The sequence below is a fragment of the Chiloscyllium punctatum genome, chromosome 44, assembly GCF_047496795.1.
Source record: "Chiloscyllium punctatum isolate Juve2018m chromosome 44, sChiPun1.3, whole genome shotgun sequence".
Taxonomy (NCBI): Eukaryota; Metazoa; Chordata; class Chondrichthyes; order Orectolobiformes; family Hemiscylliidae; genus Chiloscyllium; species Chiloscyllium punctatum.
In genome coordinates this window covers 20,123,175-20,141,061 of record NC_092782.1, presented here as the reverse complement: position 1 = coordinate 20,141,061, position 17,887 = coordinate 20,123,175, and the positions used below count along the sequence as shown (strand labels likewise).

General features: G+C 43.0%; 1 protein-coding gene across 3 annotated transcripts in view; it reads right to left on the bottom strand.

Moving 5' to 3' along the window:
- Positions 1 to 17,887, bottom strand: part of LOC140466786 (dynein axonemal heavy chain 3-like) — a 601,941-nt gene that overhangs the window by 257,266 nt on the left and 326,788 nt on the right. For all 3 annotated transcript variants that reach the window (XM_072562421.1, XM_072562422.1, XM_072562423.1), the window contains 3 exons: positions 7,706 to 7,904; positions 6,708 to 6,816; positions 1,904 to 2,023 (listed from right to left, as the gene is read on the bottom strand). In XM_072562421.1, coding sequence (XP_072418522.1) covers positions 1,904 to 2,023; positions 6,708 to 6,816; positions 7,706 to 7,904 — 428 coding nt within the window. The remainder of the gene's footprint in view (positions 1 to 1,903; positions 2,024 to 6,707; positions 6,817 to 7,705; positions 7,905 to 17,887) is intronic.

The following is a 17,887-nucleotide window of genomic DNA, read 5'->3' as shown; positions in this document are numbered from 1 at the left end:
CTAGCCCCTGACCTGCTTTTGTAATCATTGTATTTATATGGTGATTCCAGTTGAATTTCTGTTCAATAGTAAGCCCCAGGAAATTAATGGTGGGGTATTCAGTGATGGTAACACTGTTTAATGTCAAGGAGATGGTTATTGCCTGGCACTTGTGCAGTGCAATACAACTTTCCAATTATTAGCCCCAACCTGAATCTTGTCCAAGTCTTGCTGTATTTGAACATGGACTGTTTCAGTATCCGAGGAGTTGAAAATGGTGTGAATGTTTTGCAATCATCAATGAACATCCCCATCTTTGATCTGCTGTTGTGGTATACCTTTTGGGTGTCCCATTGATGAATGATTGGTACATGCTTTTGAGAGTGTGGCTTTAGATGAAGTGTTTTTTCAATTTAACCTATTTTTCTGATGTTCAAAGATGTTATTACACAACTTTGGAGCAGGTGGGAATGTGAACCCAGGCCTCTCAGTCAAGGGATAGGGACATTGTCACTTCCACCACAAGAGATAGGCCTAGTTATATTTTCTGTGTACTTTGTTAGAGAGGAAGTGATGCAATCTATTATGTGGTTTAGAATTATTCATAAGGGTTCGTACTAAGGAAGTTACCAATCAGATGTGTCCAAAATTCTTGAATTTTTCAATATGGCTACCAACTTCACAGCTCCTAAATGAATGAATCTACATATTTCAGCATTGATCAATATCTTATCCCTTGTTGATGTCTTGCTGTTTCTTTACTAGGTATGCACAAACAGAAGAGAAACAGAACCATAGGCTGTGAGGGTTTGTCTACATTTTTTGAACCTATACACTGCAGGTCTGGGGATCAGATTTGCTCTAAGTTCCTGTGAAGTTTTAACCTGGGGCTAGGGACCTCATTACTTTGTGTCACTACAAGGAGACAAAGAGCTGAGGACTGGCTGAGGGAGAGGCTGTGCACTGTCAGGGAGACACCTAAACAGTTCTCTCTTGTTTTACATTGCTAGTTGCCAGCAGTCCACCCAGAAAATGAGAAGTAAAGTTACACACAAATTTGGAAATCATGTTCACTCTCCCGACTTTTACATGGTGCATCACGTTGTCCTGTCAGACATATGACATACTTTTAAATTTTATGAATAAAGTTTTTTTTTGGCAGAGTAAACAACTGAGCCACCTAAGACCTTTCTATTTTAGACATAATTGATCGGCCACGTGCCCATTTTTCTAGTTGACTAATTATTTTCTACAGTTCTCCTCTGTATTAACTACATCCTGAATTTTGTGTTTCTGCAAGTTTTGAAACTGTATTTCAGGTTTCTGAGTCTCCAGGGTGTTTGTATATGTGAACAACAGTGATCCTCATGTAGGGCAATATTCTCCAGTGTTTGAAAACAATGCTGGAAATCACAGCAGGTCAGAGCTGATGAAAAATCATCTAGACTTGAAACTTTAGCTTGTTCTCTCTCTATGGATGCTGCTTGCCTGCTGTGATTTCCAGCATTTCTTGTTTTCAGTGCAGATTCCAGCATATGTAGTAATTTTCCCCATTGTTTGCCAATTTGAGTAGCATCTGTAACGCCCTACTTCCTGATCCCTCTTTTTAGCTACATTTAGAACATCTGACAGTAATTGACATTAAGAACATTGGAAATGTTACTGATTGCTTGACAAGAAACAATAGTAAATTATAAATTACAAGTGTGAGGTAGTGAATTACTAAATCAAATTAAGCGTACATTTTAATTTGGATCCAAAAACATCATATAAATGTTAATTGCAATTTAAAAAAGAAAGTTCATCAAACTTTCAAGCTTTGGACTTCAAGTGGGGTTTCTAGTTGATGGTGTGATTACTCATTAATATCACCATTACAATGAGATTCTGTTTAAAGGTTAATTGTAAAGTTAATTACATTTACCTCTAATTCTATACGATTAAATTCATCAAAACAAGCCCAAGCTCCAGACTGTACCAGGCCTTTGAAAAACTTCCCCATCGCTCTGTAGTTGAGCCCATCGGAACAGTTAAACACAACACACTGTGAAAATAGAAAATAACTGAACCTTCATGTAAAATATACAGAAAATGCATCATGTTGTAAACATAATACACTAAACAACAGTATTGATAATGAAAACTTTACAACATCTCAATGTTTTAAAAAATACTTTTAACTCCAAGTTCAGACAAGCATCTCCTGTTACCAATGGGGAAAGGAACTGAAACAGAGTTCAGGTTTATCTCCTTTTCATAACTTCTCACAGATGAAGGACCACTGCTGTTTTAGTCAAGGGGCAAAGAAGCTACTGTTGTGGTGAGACGAGGGGTGATGAAGCAAGATGCTGAGCAGAGTTCAGTTTCTGATCAAAAGGAAGGGAACATATTGGATGGGGCCTTTGAAGATTGAGCAATGGATAGTGACCAAGGTGATAATTGTATCCAGGAAATCCAGTGTGAGAGGGACAATTCTCAACAGTGACTGGAGGTTTTGAGCTGACGTGCAGAGAAATGAATTGCAGGGAAACTGGGAGTGACTGTGGGATTGTGCCTATAATGTTACATATCTGTTAGAAGTGATGTTTTGCAGAAAGGTGTTAGTTAAATAAACGTTTCAATTGTGTTCATTAGTAAAGGCTCGAAGGAAACAAGCATGACTAACAACATCTCATTTTTGCTTTGGCATTTTACAGCATCCAGGACTGAACATTGAGCTCCATAACTTTAGAACATGACCTCGAAACTCTATTTTTCTTACATCTCCAACCTTCCCTCTCCTTCCCGTGACTTGTTGACTTTGCTCTCAGCAGATTGGACCCGTTTTCTCTTTCTCACACCTTCATTTACATCTATTTTGCACCTTCATCTCTCTCCTTTACCATCAAAATCACTGCCGTGGCCTTTGACATGGGGCACCTTCACAAACTATTTGACTTGCTCCTCCCACTGCATAAAAAACACATTTTTCAGCTCCTTTCGGTTTTGCAAAAGGGTAATAGGGTCATAGAGAAGTACAGCACAGAAACAGACCCTTGGGTCTAACTTGTCCATGCCGACCAGATATCCTAACCTAATCTAGTCCTATTTGCCAGCACTTGGCCCCATATCCCTCCAAACCCTTCCTATTTGTAGACCTATCTAGATTCTTTTTAAATGTTGTAACTGTACCAGCCTCCACCATTTCTCTGGTAGCTCATTCCATATGTGCACCACCCTCTGCATGAAAAAGTTATCCCTTAGGTCCTTTTTAAATATTTGCCCTCCTACCCTAAAAGCTATGTCCTCTAGTTCTAGACTCCCCAACTCCATTTACCCCATCCATGCCCCTCATGATTTTATAAACCTCTATAAAGCCACCCCTCAGCCACCGATGCTCCAGGGAAAACAGCCCCAACATTTTCAGCCTCTCCCTGTAGCTCAAATCCTCAAAATCTGGCAACATCCTTGTAAATCTTTTCTGAATCCTTTCAAGTTTCACAACATCCTTCCTATAGGAGGGAAACCAGAATTGCACACAATATTTCAAAAGTTGTCTAACCAATGCTCTGTACAGTCACAACATGACCTCCCAACTCCTGTACTCAATACTCTGACCAATAAAGGAAAGCATACCAAATGCCTTCTTCACCATCCTACCTTCGACTGCACTATGAACCTACACGCAAGGTCTCTTTGTTCAGCAACACTCCCCAGGATGTTTCCATTATGTGTATAAGTTTAGCTCTCATTTGCCTTTACAAAATGCAGCACCTCACATTTATCTAAATTAAACTCCGTCTGCCAGGCCTCAACCATTGGCCCATCTGATCAAGATCCCATTGTAATCTGAGGTAACCTTCTTTGCTGAGTCATACTGCACTTGAAATGTTAACAGTTTCACTCCAGCGATATTCCCAGTGTTTGCATTTGTGGACAAGAGCAGAACTGGGAGACCATAAACCTAAAATAACAGCTAAAACTCCAAGCAGGGATTCAGGAGAAACCTCTTTATGTGGGAATCTGGGACTCAATTCCATGAGGAGTATTGGAAATGAATAGCTTGAAACATCTTAAGAAGAAACTAGATGAACATATGCTGGAGAAAGGAATAAAGTGAATATGTTACAAGAATTAAATGAGAAAAGCTGAAGAGAATCTGCGATGTTTAAGGATCTGATAGGGTTAATGCTGAGGAGTGCATTAAGCTTAACATCATGATCAAATGGCTGTGAGAGGGATTTGGATTTCAAAGGTGCAAGGCCTAACATCAAAGTCTCCCTCATAGTCTCAGTAACAATGTCTCCCACATCAACATAACCTACGTTATGTTTAAGATGGGCTTCTTCTTGCTGAATAAGGTAAGTGTTTTTTCTCTTCCCCAATTAGATCAATCAGGTGCTATCAATCACAATGGAAAGTGGATGGGCTAGCAAACATAGCAGATGGATTTCACACCAGGATGAACTGTGGTGAGACTCATAGAATCCCTACAGTGTGGAAGCAGGGCTTTTGCCCGAAATGTCGATTTTCCTGCTCCTCGGATGGTACCTGACCTGCTGTGCTTTTCCAGCACCACTCTAAGCTAAACTCTGATTTCCAGTATCTGCAGTCCTCGCTTCTGCCCACTGTGGAAGCAGGCCAGTCAGCCAATCGAGTCCACACAGACCCACTGAAGAGCAGCCCACTCAGACCCACGCTCCTACCCTATCTGTGTAACCCTGCATTTCTCATGTCTAACCTACCTAGCTTGCACATCCCTGGACACCATGAACAACTTAGAATGGCCAATCCACCTGACCTGCACATCTTTGGGCTGTGGGAGAAAACTAGAGCACCCGGAGGAAACCCATGCACATACGGGGAGAATGTGCAAACTCCAGACAGACAGTTGCCCGAGGCTGGAATCGAATCTGGGTCCCTGGTGCTGTGAGGGAGCAGTGCTAACCACTGAGTCACTATGCTGCACCTTGCCACATGAGGATTGACCTAACAACATGATAGCACATAATCACTGGCGAGAATCTGTTGGGCTGAATGGTCTGATTTTGAAAATTCTTATATTTCTACAGAATGGAATCAACGTTTTTTAAAAAAGCAGGTTAACACTCTCTTTATAACCTCTCGACTCCCAGAACAAGTAGCACAAAATTCTTTGATGTCCGTTTTTGTGAATAAATTTGGAACCCGGTGTCTGCAGGTTTCATTCGGAGCAATGACATAGTGTGAGAGGGCAGGATGTGGATCTAGGAATCCCTCTCTGCCATCTCATTCCCAGTGCAGTCAGCGGGCCCCAGGTTTATTTCCTGACAAAGTGAACTCCTGCTAACTCCTTCATGAACAGCAGCTAACATCAAGGGACATCCCAAAGTCCTCTATTGGCATATCGACAGGAAGACAGTGGTTAAAAGGAGGAGCAGAGCTGATCAGAGATCAAAGAGGGGAATTTACACATTGAGACAGGGGCATGACTGAGATATTAAATTAACTCTGCATGGATTTTCAGATGGTGCTTGGTACGGTACCACACAACAGACTTGTGGAAAGTCATAGGTCACGAAGTAAAAAGGAAATTAGCAACATAGATACAAAATTGAGTGAGTGATAGTAATGGCCAATGGCTCTTTTTCAGACGGAGGAGAATTTCTGGAGTTCACCGGGAGTTGATATGGGGACCTTTGCTTTTCCTGATACATATGAATGATCTGGGTTGTGACGTGCAGGGTATAATTTCCAAGTTTGCAGCTGACCCTAAAGTGAAGAATTGTAAACTGTGAGAAGGACAGTGTGGAACTCCAAAAGGGCGGTGACAAGTTGGTGGAGGAAGTAGAATAGATGGCAGATGAAGTCTGATGTAGAGAAGTGTGAGGTGATACACTTCAGTCAGAAGAACATTGAAAGATAGTATAAAATAGGGGTACAATTCTAAAGGACATGTGGAGCAGTTGGACCTGCGTGTATATGTGCACAGATTATTGAAAATGATAGGACAAGTGGAGAAAGCAGTTTATAAATCATACAGTATTCTCCGCTTAATTAATAGGGTCAGAGAGTACAAGAGCATGGAGGTGATGTTGAACTTATTAGGCGTCAGCTAGAAAATTGTGCCTGGTATGGAAACCACATTATAGAAAGGATGTGAATGCAACTGAGAGAGTTCAGAAGCAATTACAAGAATGGTTTCAGGAATGAGAAACTTCAGTGATGAGGATAGATTGAAGAAATTGGGACTGTTCGCCATGGAGAAAAGAAGGCTGAGAGAAGATTTGATAGAGGCTTTCAAAATCATGAGTGAGCTAGACAGAACAGATGGGGGGAAACTGTTCCTTATTGTTCAAGGCAAAAGGAGAAAATGGCACATGTACATATGAAGCAAGGGTGATGTGAGAAGAACTTTTGCAGATGTTGAGTAGTTAGGGTCTGGAAGACACTGTCTGGAAATATGGTGGAGGGAGATCCAATTGAGCCATTTAAGTGGGCATTGGGTGTGTGTCTGGGTAGAACTGGTGTGCAGGGATATGTGTGAAAGGGCAGGAATTTAGCATTAGATAATAATGCTATTGCAAATGAAGGGCTGAATGGCTTCCTTCTGCACCATTATAATTTTGCAAACCTGCGATTCAGTGCTTCCTGTTTTAGAAACATTTTTTGCTTTTCTTCAAATGTCAATACACAATAGTTCGAAAAGAATCCATCACAGTGGCTTTAAGAAAATCTCCACACAGTTAACTTCGGATTCCATATTCTACCTGTTTAGCCACAGCCTTGGCCAAATCCTTGCAGGTTTCGGTTTTGCCAGTTCCTGCAGGTCCTTCTGGAGCCCCTCCTAGGTTCAGTTGTAAAGCTCCCATTAGTGTTCTGTAAGAAGAGGTTAGCAGAGATGATGGTTTGGTTTAAACTGCAGAGACGTTTTACATCGTCACACCTGACTACAACCGCAATCTTCATTTGGAGGGATCTGCATTGAGTTTCACGCTGATGCTGACTCAATGTAATTTTGGTGAACAATAGCATGTGCTTAATTTAGCTCCTTTGTTGAAATGAAGAAGACAAGGAAAAATGATGATCCAGGAAGAAGAGAGGAAATTAAATGAGGAGCAAAGCAAATTAGGAAAAAGCAAGATTGAATTCGAATGAAGAAAGAACAGATTTCAGCAAATCATTTCTTTGTCACAGCTTTTATTGTTCAAATGCAAAAACTTCAAAACAACAAAGCAGCTTACACTTGAACAGCAAATCCCTGAAACCAGATTGCTTTTGAAGTAACTCTGTTCGTCTTTAAGTGCATGTAATTAATTTAATTTTGTTGAGAATAAGAATAATCTGTGAAGAGCTGAGGGTTTAGACCAGAGTCTGAAGATACCTCACAGTTTGTTATTCTTTCTAAGATGTTTTTACAGGGTTTGGGCTGTCAGTTGAATGTGTGGAGATTAAACAGTTTTTCAGTAGATGTTTGACACATTGCTGCGTACTGTTTTTCCCTTGCATTCAGCAGTGATGAGACCCGTGGGTTTGTTAAATAGTCTGATAAACAACACCACTTCCACACTCAGTGACAAGTTAAAAGCATCCCCCTGTGACTTGTGCCTGGAAGAGAATGGGGTTAGTCTGCTTTCCTTCACAGATTTCTCATCATTATTACACATAATCTTTAATTGAATGTAACACACCTAGAGCTAATAAATAGTGTCATCCTAGATGCTTCATCCAAGACACCGGAAGCAGTTAACAGGATCTGAACTCTTACCTGTAACACCTGTCAGTCAGGGGTGTGATAACAAGCCTTCCTGTGTTGCCCAAATATTCATAACCATAAGGTACTGTGGTCGTAATCATTCTGACAATGATGTTCTCCTTCTCCAAATAATATCGCAACTGTGCAATCCAATTAAAGTCTGTTGTGGTGGTAATTCCTAGGTTGTTCAGTTTCGCAACAACATCTCGAGCTAGCAGAGAGAATTGAAGTATGTTCTCATATTATTTGTGAGCAGAATTCATCATTAATAACAATAATAAAAAAGATTTGCTTGATTGCTGAAGATGAAGACAAAACTCCTCAAGATCAATGGGGCCCTGGATTTGAGGGGCCAACGTGAAGGAAGAGGAGGTTGCTATACAATTGTGTTCCTTAACTTCAGGATTAGCACCGCAATCTAAAGGGGTTAACTGTGACATGGCATCTCTCAGGAGCAGGGCCAACTGGGAGGGTAGGAAGATGACCTGATGTTTTCTTTTCCCTACTGACAAGGTTAGCATTTGTTCGTATCTTAATTTTTAAACTGATTGGCTACCAGACACCACTTAAGAGGACAATTAAGAATTAACGGCATTATGGCTGTGGGTCTGGGCTGATACGTAGGCCAGACTGGGTGAGGATGGCAGATTTCCTTCCCTGAAGACCATTAGTGAACCAGATGGTTTTTCTGACAATGGTCCACCATGATACCAACTTTGTTATTTTCAGATTTTATTGGATTCAAGTTTCACTACCTACTACCAAAGGATTCGAACTCCTGTGCCCCGGCATTAACCAGGGACTCTGGATGACAACACCAATGATGCTATTGCTATGCCACTGTCTCCTCATGGAGGTGTGCTGACCAATGTCTTATGCTGGCACTGCACAAATGGATATTGGATCTGGGTACTGAGATAATGCTATACCTCATCTTGGGGTTTCTGTTACCAGGCAGATTTTAGCTCACAGAATAATACATCCAGATCGGATGCTGAGTGAAGCTTCCATTCACCTAACATCCTTCAAGTCAGAAATCCAATTCCAAAGGATAATTTCAACTCTGTAATGTGAATTTTAAGCTCTGTGACTGCCCATCCGATTTGGCATGGTTCATTTGGAGGGATGTTTTGTAAGCTCACCAACCTCACTAACTCCTCTCTAGAGCTACCAGCCATTAGGAGTCGAGGTATTTAGGAGGAGGTGAGGGTCCTTTAGGTGAGTAGAGATTAGACGCATGAGTGATGTCTTTCCAGTATCTTCCACCTCTTTCTATAGTCAGGGAAAGGACAGTGGTGTCTCCATCCCTGCCCTTGCTAGAATGGGAATTCCCCTGAGCATACTTCTTGAATGAGGTGGGGTGGTATTGATGTGGCCTGGCTGGGTAATACACCCCTGCAGACACCTTCCGCTCCATTGACCATCCGCCTTTCCACATAACATTCCCCTCCTCCACCTTGTACTCCAGAGAAACTTGGAGTCATGGACCAACTTCCTCACAATTAGTTTCAATTTATGGGATAATCCTGAAAAATACTCCCTCTAGGAATGACGGGTGTTGAGAAACGATTGCACACAAAACAAAACATTTACATAGTAAATCTGCAGGTTCCGGGATTCAGATGTTTCAGTAAGAACAGAGAAGATGGTAAAAGAGGTGTGGCATTGTTGATCAGGGACAATATTACAGTTGTAGATAGGATGTTTGGGGACTCATTAACTGAGGTAGTATGGGCTGAGGTTAGAAACAGGAAAGGAGAGGTCACCCTGTTGGGTGTTTTCTATAGGCCTCCAAATAGTTCCAGAGATGTAGAGGAAAGCAGAGCAAAGATGATTCTCGATAGGAGTGAGAGAAGCAGGGTAGTTGTCATGGGGGAATTCAACTATCCAAATATTGACTGGGATCACTACAGAACGAGTACTATAGATGGGTCAGTTTTTGTCCAGTGTCTGCAGGAGGGCTTCCTGACACAGTATGTAGACAGGCCTACAAGGGGCGAAGCCACTTTAGATTTAGTACTGGGTAACGAGCCTGGTCAGGTGTTAGATTTGGAAGTAGGTGAGCACTTTGGAGACAGTGATCACAATTCTGTCAGGTTTACTTTAGTGATGGAAAGGGATGGGTGTACTCCACCGAGCAAGAGTTACAGCTGGGGGAAGGGAAATTACGAAGCAATTAGGAAAGATTTAGGAAGCGTAGAATGGGGAAGGAAACTGCAGGGGATGAGCACATTAAAAATGTGGAGCTTATTCAAGGAAAAGCTCCTGTGTGTCCTAGATAAGTACGTACCTGTCAGGCAGGGAGGAAGATATAGAATGTGTGAGCCATGGTTTACTAAGGAAGTGGAATCCCTGGTCAAGAGGAAGAAGAAGGCTTATGTTAGGACAAAATGTGAAAACTCAGTTAGGGCGCTTGAGGGTTACAAGGAAGTCAGGAAAGACCTAAAAAGAGAGCTCAGAAGAGCCAGGAGGAGACATGAGAAGTTGTTGGTGGATAGGATCAGGGTTAACCCTAAGGCTTTCCATAGGTATGTCAAGAATAAAAGAATGATGAGAGTTAAATTAAGGCCAATCAAGGATAATGAGGGGAAGTTGTGTGTGGAGTCAGAGGAGAGAGGGGAAACACTAAATAAATATTTTTGACAGTGTTCACGACAGAAAATGACAATGTTGTTGAGGAGGATCCAGAGAGACTTCCATCGAGACTAGAGGAGATGGAGGTTCACAAGGAAGAGGTATTAGAAATACTGCAGAGTGTGAAAATAGACAAGTCCCCTGGGCCAGATGGGATCTATCTTACGATCCTCTGGGAAGCAAGGGAAGAGATTGCTGAGCCTTTGGCATTGATCTTCAAATCATCATTATCTACAGGAATAGTGCTTGAGGACTGGAGGATAGCAAATGTGGTTCCCTTGTTCAAAAAGGGTAGTAGAGACAACCCTGGTAATTACAGACCAGTGAGTCTCACTCCAGTTGTTGGTAAAGTGTTGGAAAAGGTTATAGGAGATAGGATTTATAACCATCTAGAAAAGAATAATCTGATCAGGGACAGTCAGCACGGTTTTGTGAAAGGTAGGTTGTGCTGAACGAATCTTATTAAGTTTTTTGACAAAGTGACCAAACAGGTAGATGAGAGTAAACCTTTTGATGTGGTGTATATGGATTTCAGCAAGGCATTCAATAAGGTTCCCCACAATAGGCTATTATACAAAATGCAGAGGAATGGAATTGTGGGAGACATAGCAGTTTGAATCAGTAATTGGCTTACTGAAAGAAAACAGAGGGTTGTAGTTGATGGAACATGTTCATCTTGGTGTCCAGTTACTAGCAGCGTACCGCAAGGGTCGGTGTTCGCCATTTTTATAAATGACCTGGATGAGGGCTTAGAAGGGTAAGTTAGTAAATTAACAGACGACAGTAAGGTCGGTGGAGTTGTGGATAGTGATGAAGGATGTAGTAGGTTGCAGAGTGACATAGATAGGATACAGAGCTGGGCTGAGAGTTGGCAAATGGAGTTTAATGTGGACAAGTGTGAGGTGATTCACTTTGGACGGAGTTATCAGAATGCAAAGTACTGGGCTAATGGTAAGATTCTTGGGAGTGCAGATGAGCAGAGAGGTCTCGATGTCCATGTACACAGATCCCTGAAAGTTGCCACCCAGATTGACAGGGTTGTTAAGAAGGCATACAGTGTTTTGGCCTTTATTAAGAAAGGGATTGAGTTGCGGAACCAGGAGGTTATGCTGCAGCTCTGGTACGGCCACACTTGGAGTATTGTGTACAATTCTGGTCATTGCATTATAAGAAGGATGTGGAAGCTTTGGAAAGGGTGCAGAGGAGATTTACTAGGATGTTGCCTGGTATGGAGGGAATGTCTTACAAGGAAAGGCTGAGGCACATGGAGGTACATGGAATAGTGTAGGTGGGATGGGCTTCAGATTAGTATGACAGGTCGGTGCAACATCGAGGGCCGAACGGCCTGTACTGCGCTATAATGTTCTATGCTCTATGGTCTAGAAGTTAGAGGAGGAATCTCTTGAAGAAACCAGGACAGTGCCTGTGAAAGGTGAGAGGTTATGTAAAAAGGAAGCTCCAAATCTTCCATAAAAACAAAAATAGTAGAAGTCCAATTAAACAAAGTGGGTAGCTGATTAGGAATGAAAAGGTAGGGTTATACTGCTGATGTAGTGAACATACATCAGTCATCATAGGGGAAGGGGATAATATATTCCAAAATATCAGGTGAGGAGAAAGCTGTGCTGTGATTGGAGGATAGGGAGAGGTAAAGGAGATGTCCTGAAAGGGTTGGCAATGTACAAAGTAGAGAAGCCTTCAATTCGGGAGATGTTCAAGGATTTTTGAAGCCTCGTTAGCATGACTGCTGCCTCTTTGGCTGACTCTGGGCAGACCTCTCTGGTCTTACAGGTGTGATAGGGGATCACTCCCAGGTACCCCCCCCCCACCACCCCCCCCCCCCCCCCCAACACACACACACACACACACACACACAGTCATATCCCCATATCCCCCCAACACACACACAGACACACACACAGACATACGCCCCCCACACACACATACACATACACAAAGATACACACATAGACATACCCCTCACACACAGAGACATACACACAGACATACCCCCACAACACACAGACATACCCCCTACACAGACACACACGCATACACATACACACAGACACACACACAGACATATCACCCCCACACACACACAGACACGCACACAGAGATACCCCCCTACACAAACAGACACACACACAGACATACCCCCACACACAGACACACACAGACATACCCTCCAACACACACACAGACACACACACATATACATACCCGCCCGACACACACACACACGCGCGTACACACACAGACATACCCCCCCCCACACACACACACACTCACACAGACACACACACACACATACACGCACACACAGATGCACACATACACGCACACAGACATACCCCCCCCCACACAGACAGACCCCCCTCTCACACATACACACAGACACACACACATACATACAGACATACCCTTCCCACACACAGACACAAACACACATACACACATAGACATACCGCCCTCTCAGACACACACACACATACACACACATAGACATACCCTCCCCACACACATAGACATACCCTCCCCACACACACAGACATACACCCCCTCTCACACACAGACATAACCCCCTCTCACACACACACACACACAGACATACCCCACACACTCACACATTCACACACACATATATCAAACAAAATGCAAAGAACAAAGCAAGTTATAGCACAGGAAAATAACCTTCAGCCCTCCAAGCCTGCACTGATCTAAATCCTCAATCTAAACCTGTCAGCTATTTTCGAAGGATCTGTATCCCTCTGCTCCCTGCCCATTCATGTATCTATCTAGATACATCTTAAATGGCACTATCGTGCCCTTCTCTACCATCTCCACTAGCGACACATTCCAGGCACCTACCATCCTCTGCGCAAAGAACTTTTTACGCATATCTCCTTTAAACAGTTCCCCTCTCACCTTGAACTCATCACCCCTAGTAATTGAGCCCCCCCATTCTGGGGAAAAGCTTCTTGCTATCCACCCTGAATATACCCCTCATGATTTTGTAGACCTCGATCAGGACTCCCCAACCTTCGTCTTTCTAATGAAAGTAGTCCTAATCTACTCAGCTTTTCTTCATTGCTAGTGCCTCCTATACCAGTTGATATCCTGGTGAACCTTCTCTGCACCCTCTCCGAAGTATCCATATCCTTTTGGTAATGTGGCGATCAGAACTGTACACAGTATTCCAAATGTGGCCGAACCAAAGTCCTATATAACTGTAACATGACCTGCCAACTCTTGTGCTCAATACCCCATCTGATGAAGGAAAGCATGCCATATGACTTCTTGACCATTGGCCTGCATTGCCACCTTCAGGGAACAATGGACCTGAACACCCAGATCTCTCTGTACATCAATTTTCCCTAGGGCATTTCCATTCACCGTATAGTTTTACTCTTGAGTTGGATCTTCCAAAATACATCACCTCGCATTTGCCCAGATTGAACTCCATCTGTCATTTCTCTGCCCAACTCTCCAATCTATCTACATTCTGCTGTATTCTCTGACAGTCCCCTTCACTATCTGCTCCTTCACTAATCTTAGTGTCATCTAAAAACTTGCTAAACAGACCACCTACACCTTCCTCCAAATCATTTATGTAAATCACAAACAACAGTGGTCCCAGCACGGATCCCTGTGGGACACCACTGGTCATAATTCTCCATTTTGAGAAGTTCCCTTCCTCTACTTAGTCTCTGTCTCCTGCTGCCCAGCTAGTTCTCTATCCATCTAGCTTGTGCACACTGAACCCATGGGCTCTATTCCTTCATCAGCCTATCATGGGGAACCTTATCAAACACCTTACGGAAGTCCATGTATATGACATCTACAGCCCTTCCCTCATCAAACAACTTTGTCACTTCCTCAAAAGGTTCTACCAAGTGGGTAAGTCATGACCTTCCCTGCCCATTTTCTTCCAAATGTAGAGTACAACCTCAATTATCCAAACATCAGTTATCCGAAATTCGGATTATCCAAACAAAATCTCAAGGTCCCATAAAAACAGCATTAGGCAACTCAGCATTCAGTTCTCGGTTAAACGGCATTATGGTGTGCATTGACGGATAACTGAGAAATGTTTGGTAACCAGCACTCAAATTACTGCTTGTTTATAATCAGATCGATAACCCAAGTGATCAATTATCCAAATAAAATACTCCTGCCCATCACGTTTGGATAATCAAGGATCTACTGTAAATAGAACCTATCCCTCAGTATATTCTCCAGTAGCTTCCCTAACACTGACGTCAGGCTCACCTGGATCATCCCTGTTACCCTCCTTAAACAGTTGGAGACAAAAAAACTGCAGATGCTAGAATCCAAATTGTGTTCTTCCAGCCTTCTGCCTGTCTACATACTTTTTAAAAAGGGACTTTCGCAGTTCTCCAGTACTCCAGGACCTCACCCATGTTTAGGGATTCTGTAAAAATATCTGTTAAGGCCCCCCACTATTTCCTGTCTTGCTTCCCTCAGTAACCTGGGATAGATCCCATCCGGACCTGGGGATGTGTTCACCTTAATACTAGACAAACACACATTTGCTACACATACATCACACAAACATGCATATCATACAAACACACATAGCACACACACATACACATATACCACTTACACACATATACCACAAATACACACATACCACACACACACATACTACAATACCTCATACACATATACCTCATAGCCACACACATACTACACACACATACCATATGCACATACCACAGATATCACACACACCACACATAGACCCCCCCACACACAAATACAACACACCGATACCCCCCACAAAACATACACACCACACACACACATACCACACACAGCCATACTGCACAGACCCATTTCCCACACAACACACACTCCACACACATACACTACATGCACACATACAACACACACCACACACATGCCACACACAAACACATACATATGCACACACACAGATCATAAACAAACACTACATACACCACACACACCCACCACACACTACAGATAGCAAACACACATACTACACATACCACGCACACACATACCACATACACACACTACATACATATCACGCACACACTACACACACATCATACACGCATACACCACACAGACCACAAACCCGCACACCACGCATGTACACAGCACACACAAATACCCTCACCACGCACACATACATATGTACATACACACTATGCACGCACCACACACATACACACATACCACACACACAGAGCACACACACTTGCCACACATGCACATATACCACACATACACACCACACACATCACACACACAAATACACCACACACAGACCACAAATCTGTACACCACACATAAACCACACACACACCACATATGTATACTGCACACACATATACCCCCACCTCACACACACTACACATAGCAAACACATATACTACACATACCATACACACACAAACCACACATACATACACCACACACCAAACACAAACCCACATACTTCATATATGCTATACACAGCACACATGTACACAGCACACACATACCCTTACCACACACATGTACACAGCACACACACATACCCTTGCCACACATATGCATACATATATGTGCACATACATGCACTCACCATGCATAAACACTACATACACCATACACATACCACACACTACACATGCCAAACACACATGCACCACACACCCATACACCACACACCACTCAGACTCACTACACATCACACACACACTGCACATGCCACACACAAGTACCGCACACACACCACATACACACACCACACATACATATCCCCAACACACACATACACACATGCATCACACACAGACCACAAATGCACACACTGCACATGCACACATACCACACTTACCACACCACACACACCACACATACAGCACACACACATACTCCAACCACACACACACATACCACACACACAGCATGCACAAATACTCCCAGAACATCCATATACCATGCACACAATGCACATACCACACATACATACCACGTACACACATACCACACACACACATGCACACAGAGCACCACACACACCGATCGTACACCTGCCACACATGCACACAAAACCACACACACACATCCATAGCACTCACACAAACATACATGCATATCACACCCACACAATAGGCACACATACTGCACACACATATACACACAGATCACACACCCACACACCACACACACTGCCCACACAGATGCATTACACACACCACACACACACACAAACACATACATATATATATATATATATACACATACCACACACCCACCATCCACAAACACTATATACACCACACACACGCCCGCTACACATACTACATGTGTCAAACACACATACACCATACACACTCACCACACACCACATACACCCCCACCACACACACTACATGTATCAAACACACGTACACCATACACTCTCATCACACGCACCCACACCACACACACTACATGTACCAAACACATATACATCATATACACCACACACACACACTACACATACCACACACACACCACATACACACACATTCTCCCTCCACACACATATACACACCCATACCAAACACACCCATACCACACACACATACACCACACATGCAGACTACAAATGCACACACCACACATACACCACACATGCACACACATACATACCACAGAAACACTTACCACACACTCACTCACACAAATATATATACATGCATACCACACACATACACCACATATATACACATACCACACACACGTATACACACAGACCACAAACCCACACACACACACATACAGCACGCACATACTACACACATATCAGACATGCACACACACCACACACATCCAGACCACACAAGCGTATACACTCATACCATGCACATACATCCCACACACACATATGCAGTTGAGGTGGGCAGCCTATCTGTCTCTGGAATGACCCTGGTAATGCGCCAAGTCAGCCACAAAGCAGCAGTTAAAGATGCATCTGTGAGGAGCAAGAACTCTGTGAAATACCACTCAGGGTGGGAATATTGCTGAAGTTCCTCTAGGGTCTGCCTCTAACAGCCATATCCCCATCTCCTTGCTAAGCACCAGAGGTTAAAGGTTGATTAGACACAAGCCAGCATACACTCTTCCAGTGAGATGTTTAAAACCAATAATTCAGTTTTCATTAAACTTAACTGATTACGTCTTCACCCTCTTGATACAACTTGTCAAGTGCTCACTCAATTATTCCATAACTAGCAGATAATGATGAACTGGTTCCTAATTCCATTAGGCTTCAGACATCCCTGCCAGACCTAGATAACAATACCCCTGCTGTTTCCTGCCCACTTTTGGGATCAAGGGGATTCTACCCTCTGTATCAGGATGACACTGAAGGGACTGTGACAGGGAATAACATGCAGCAATCCAACAATTAAATATCTATTTCCCAGCACTGTCACTCTCCAGTTGCCGAACTCCAGACTGTCACACGCAGCTTGTTAAAATGTATACTGCTGCAGTGAAGACTCTACCCTTTACCATCAGATCCTTCCATCA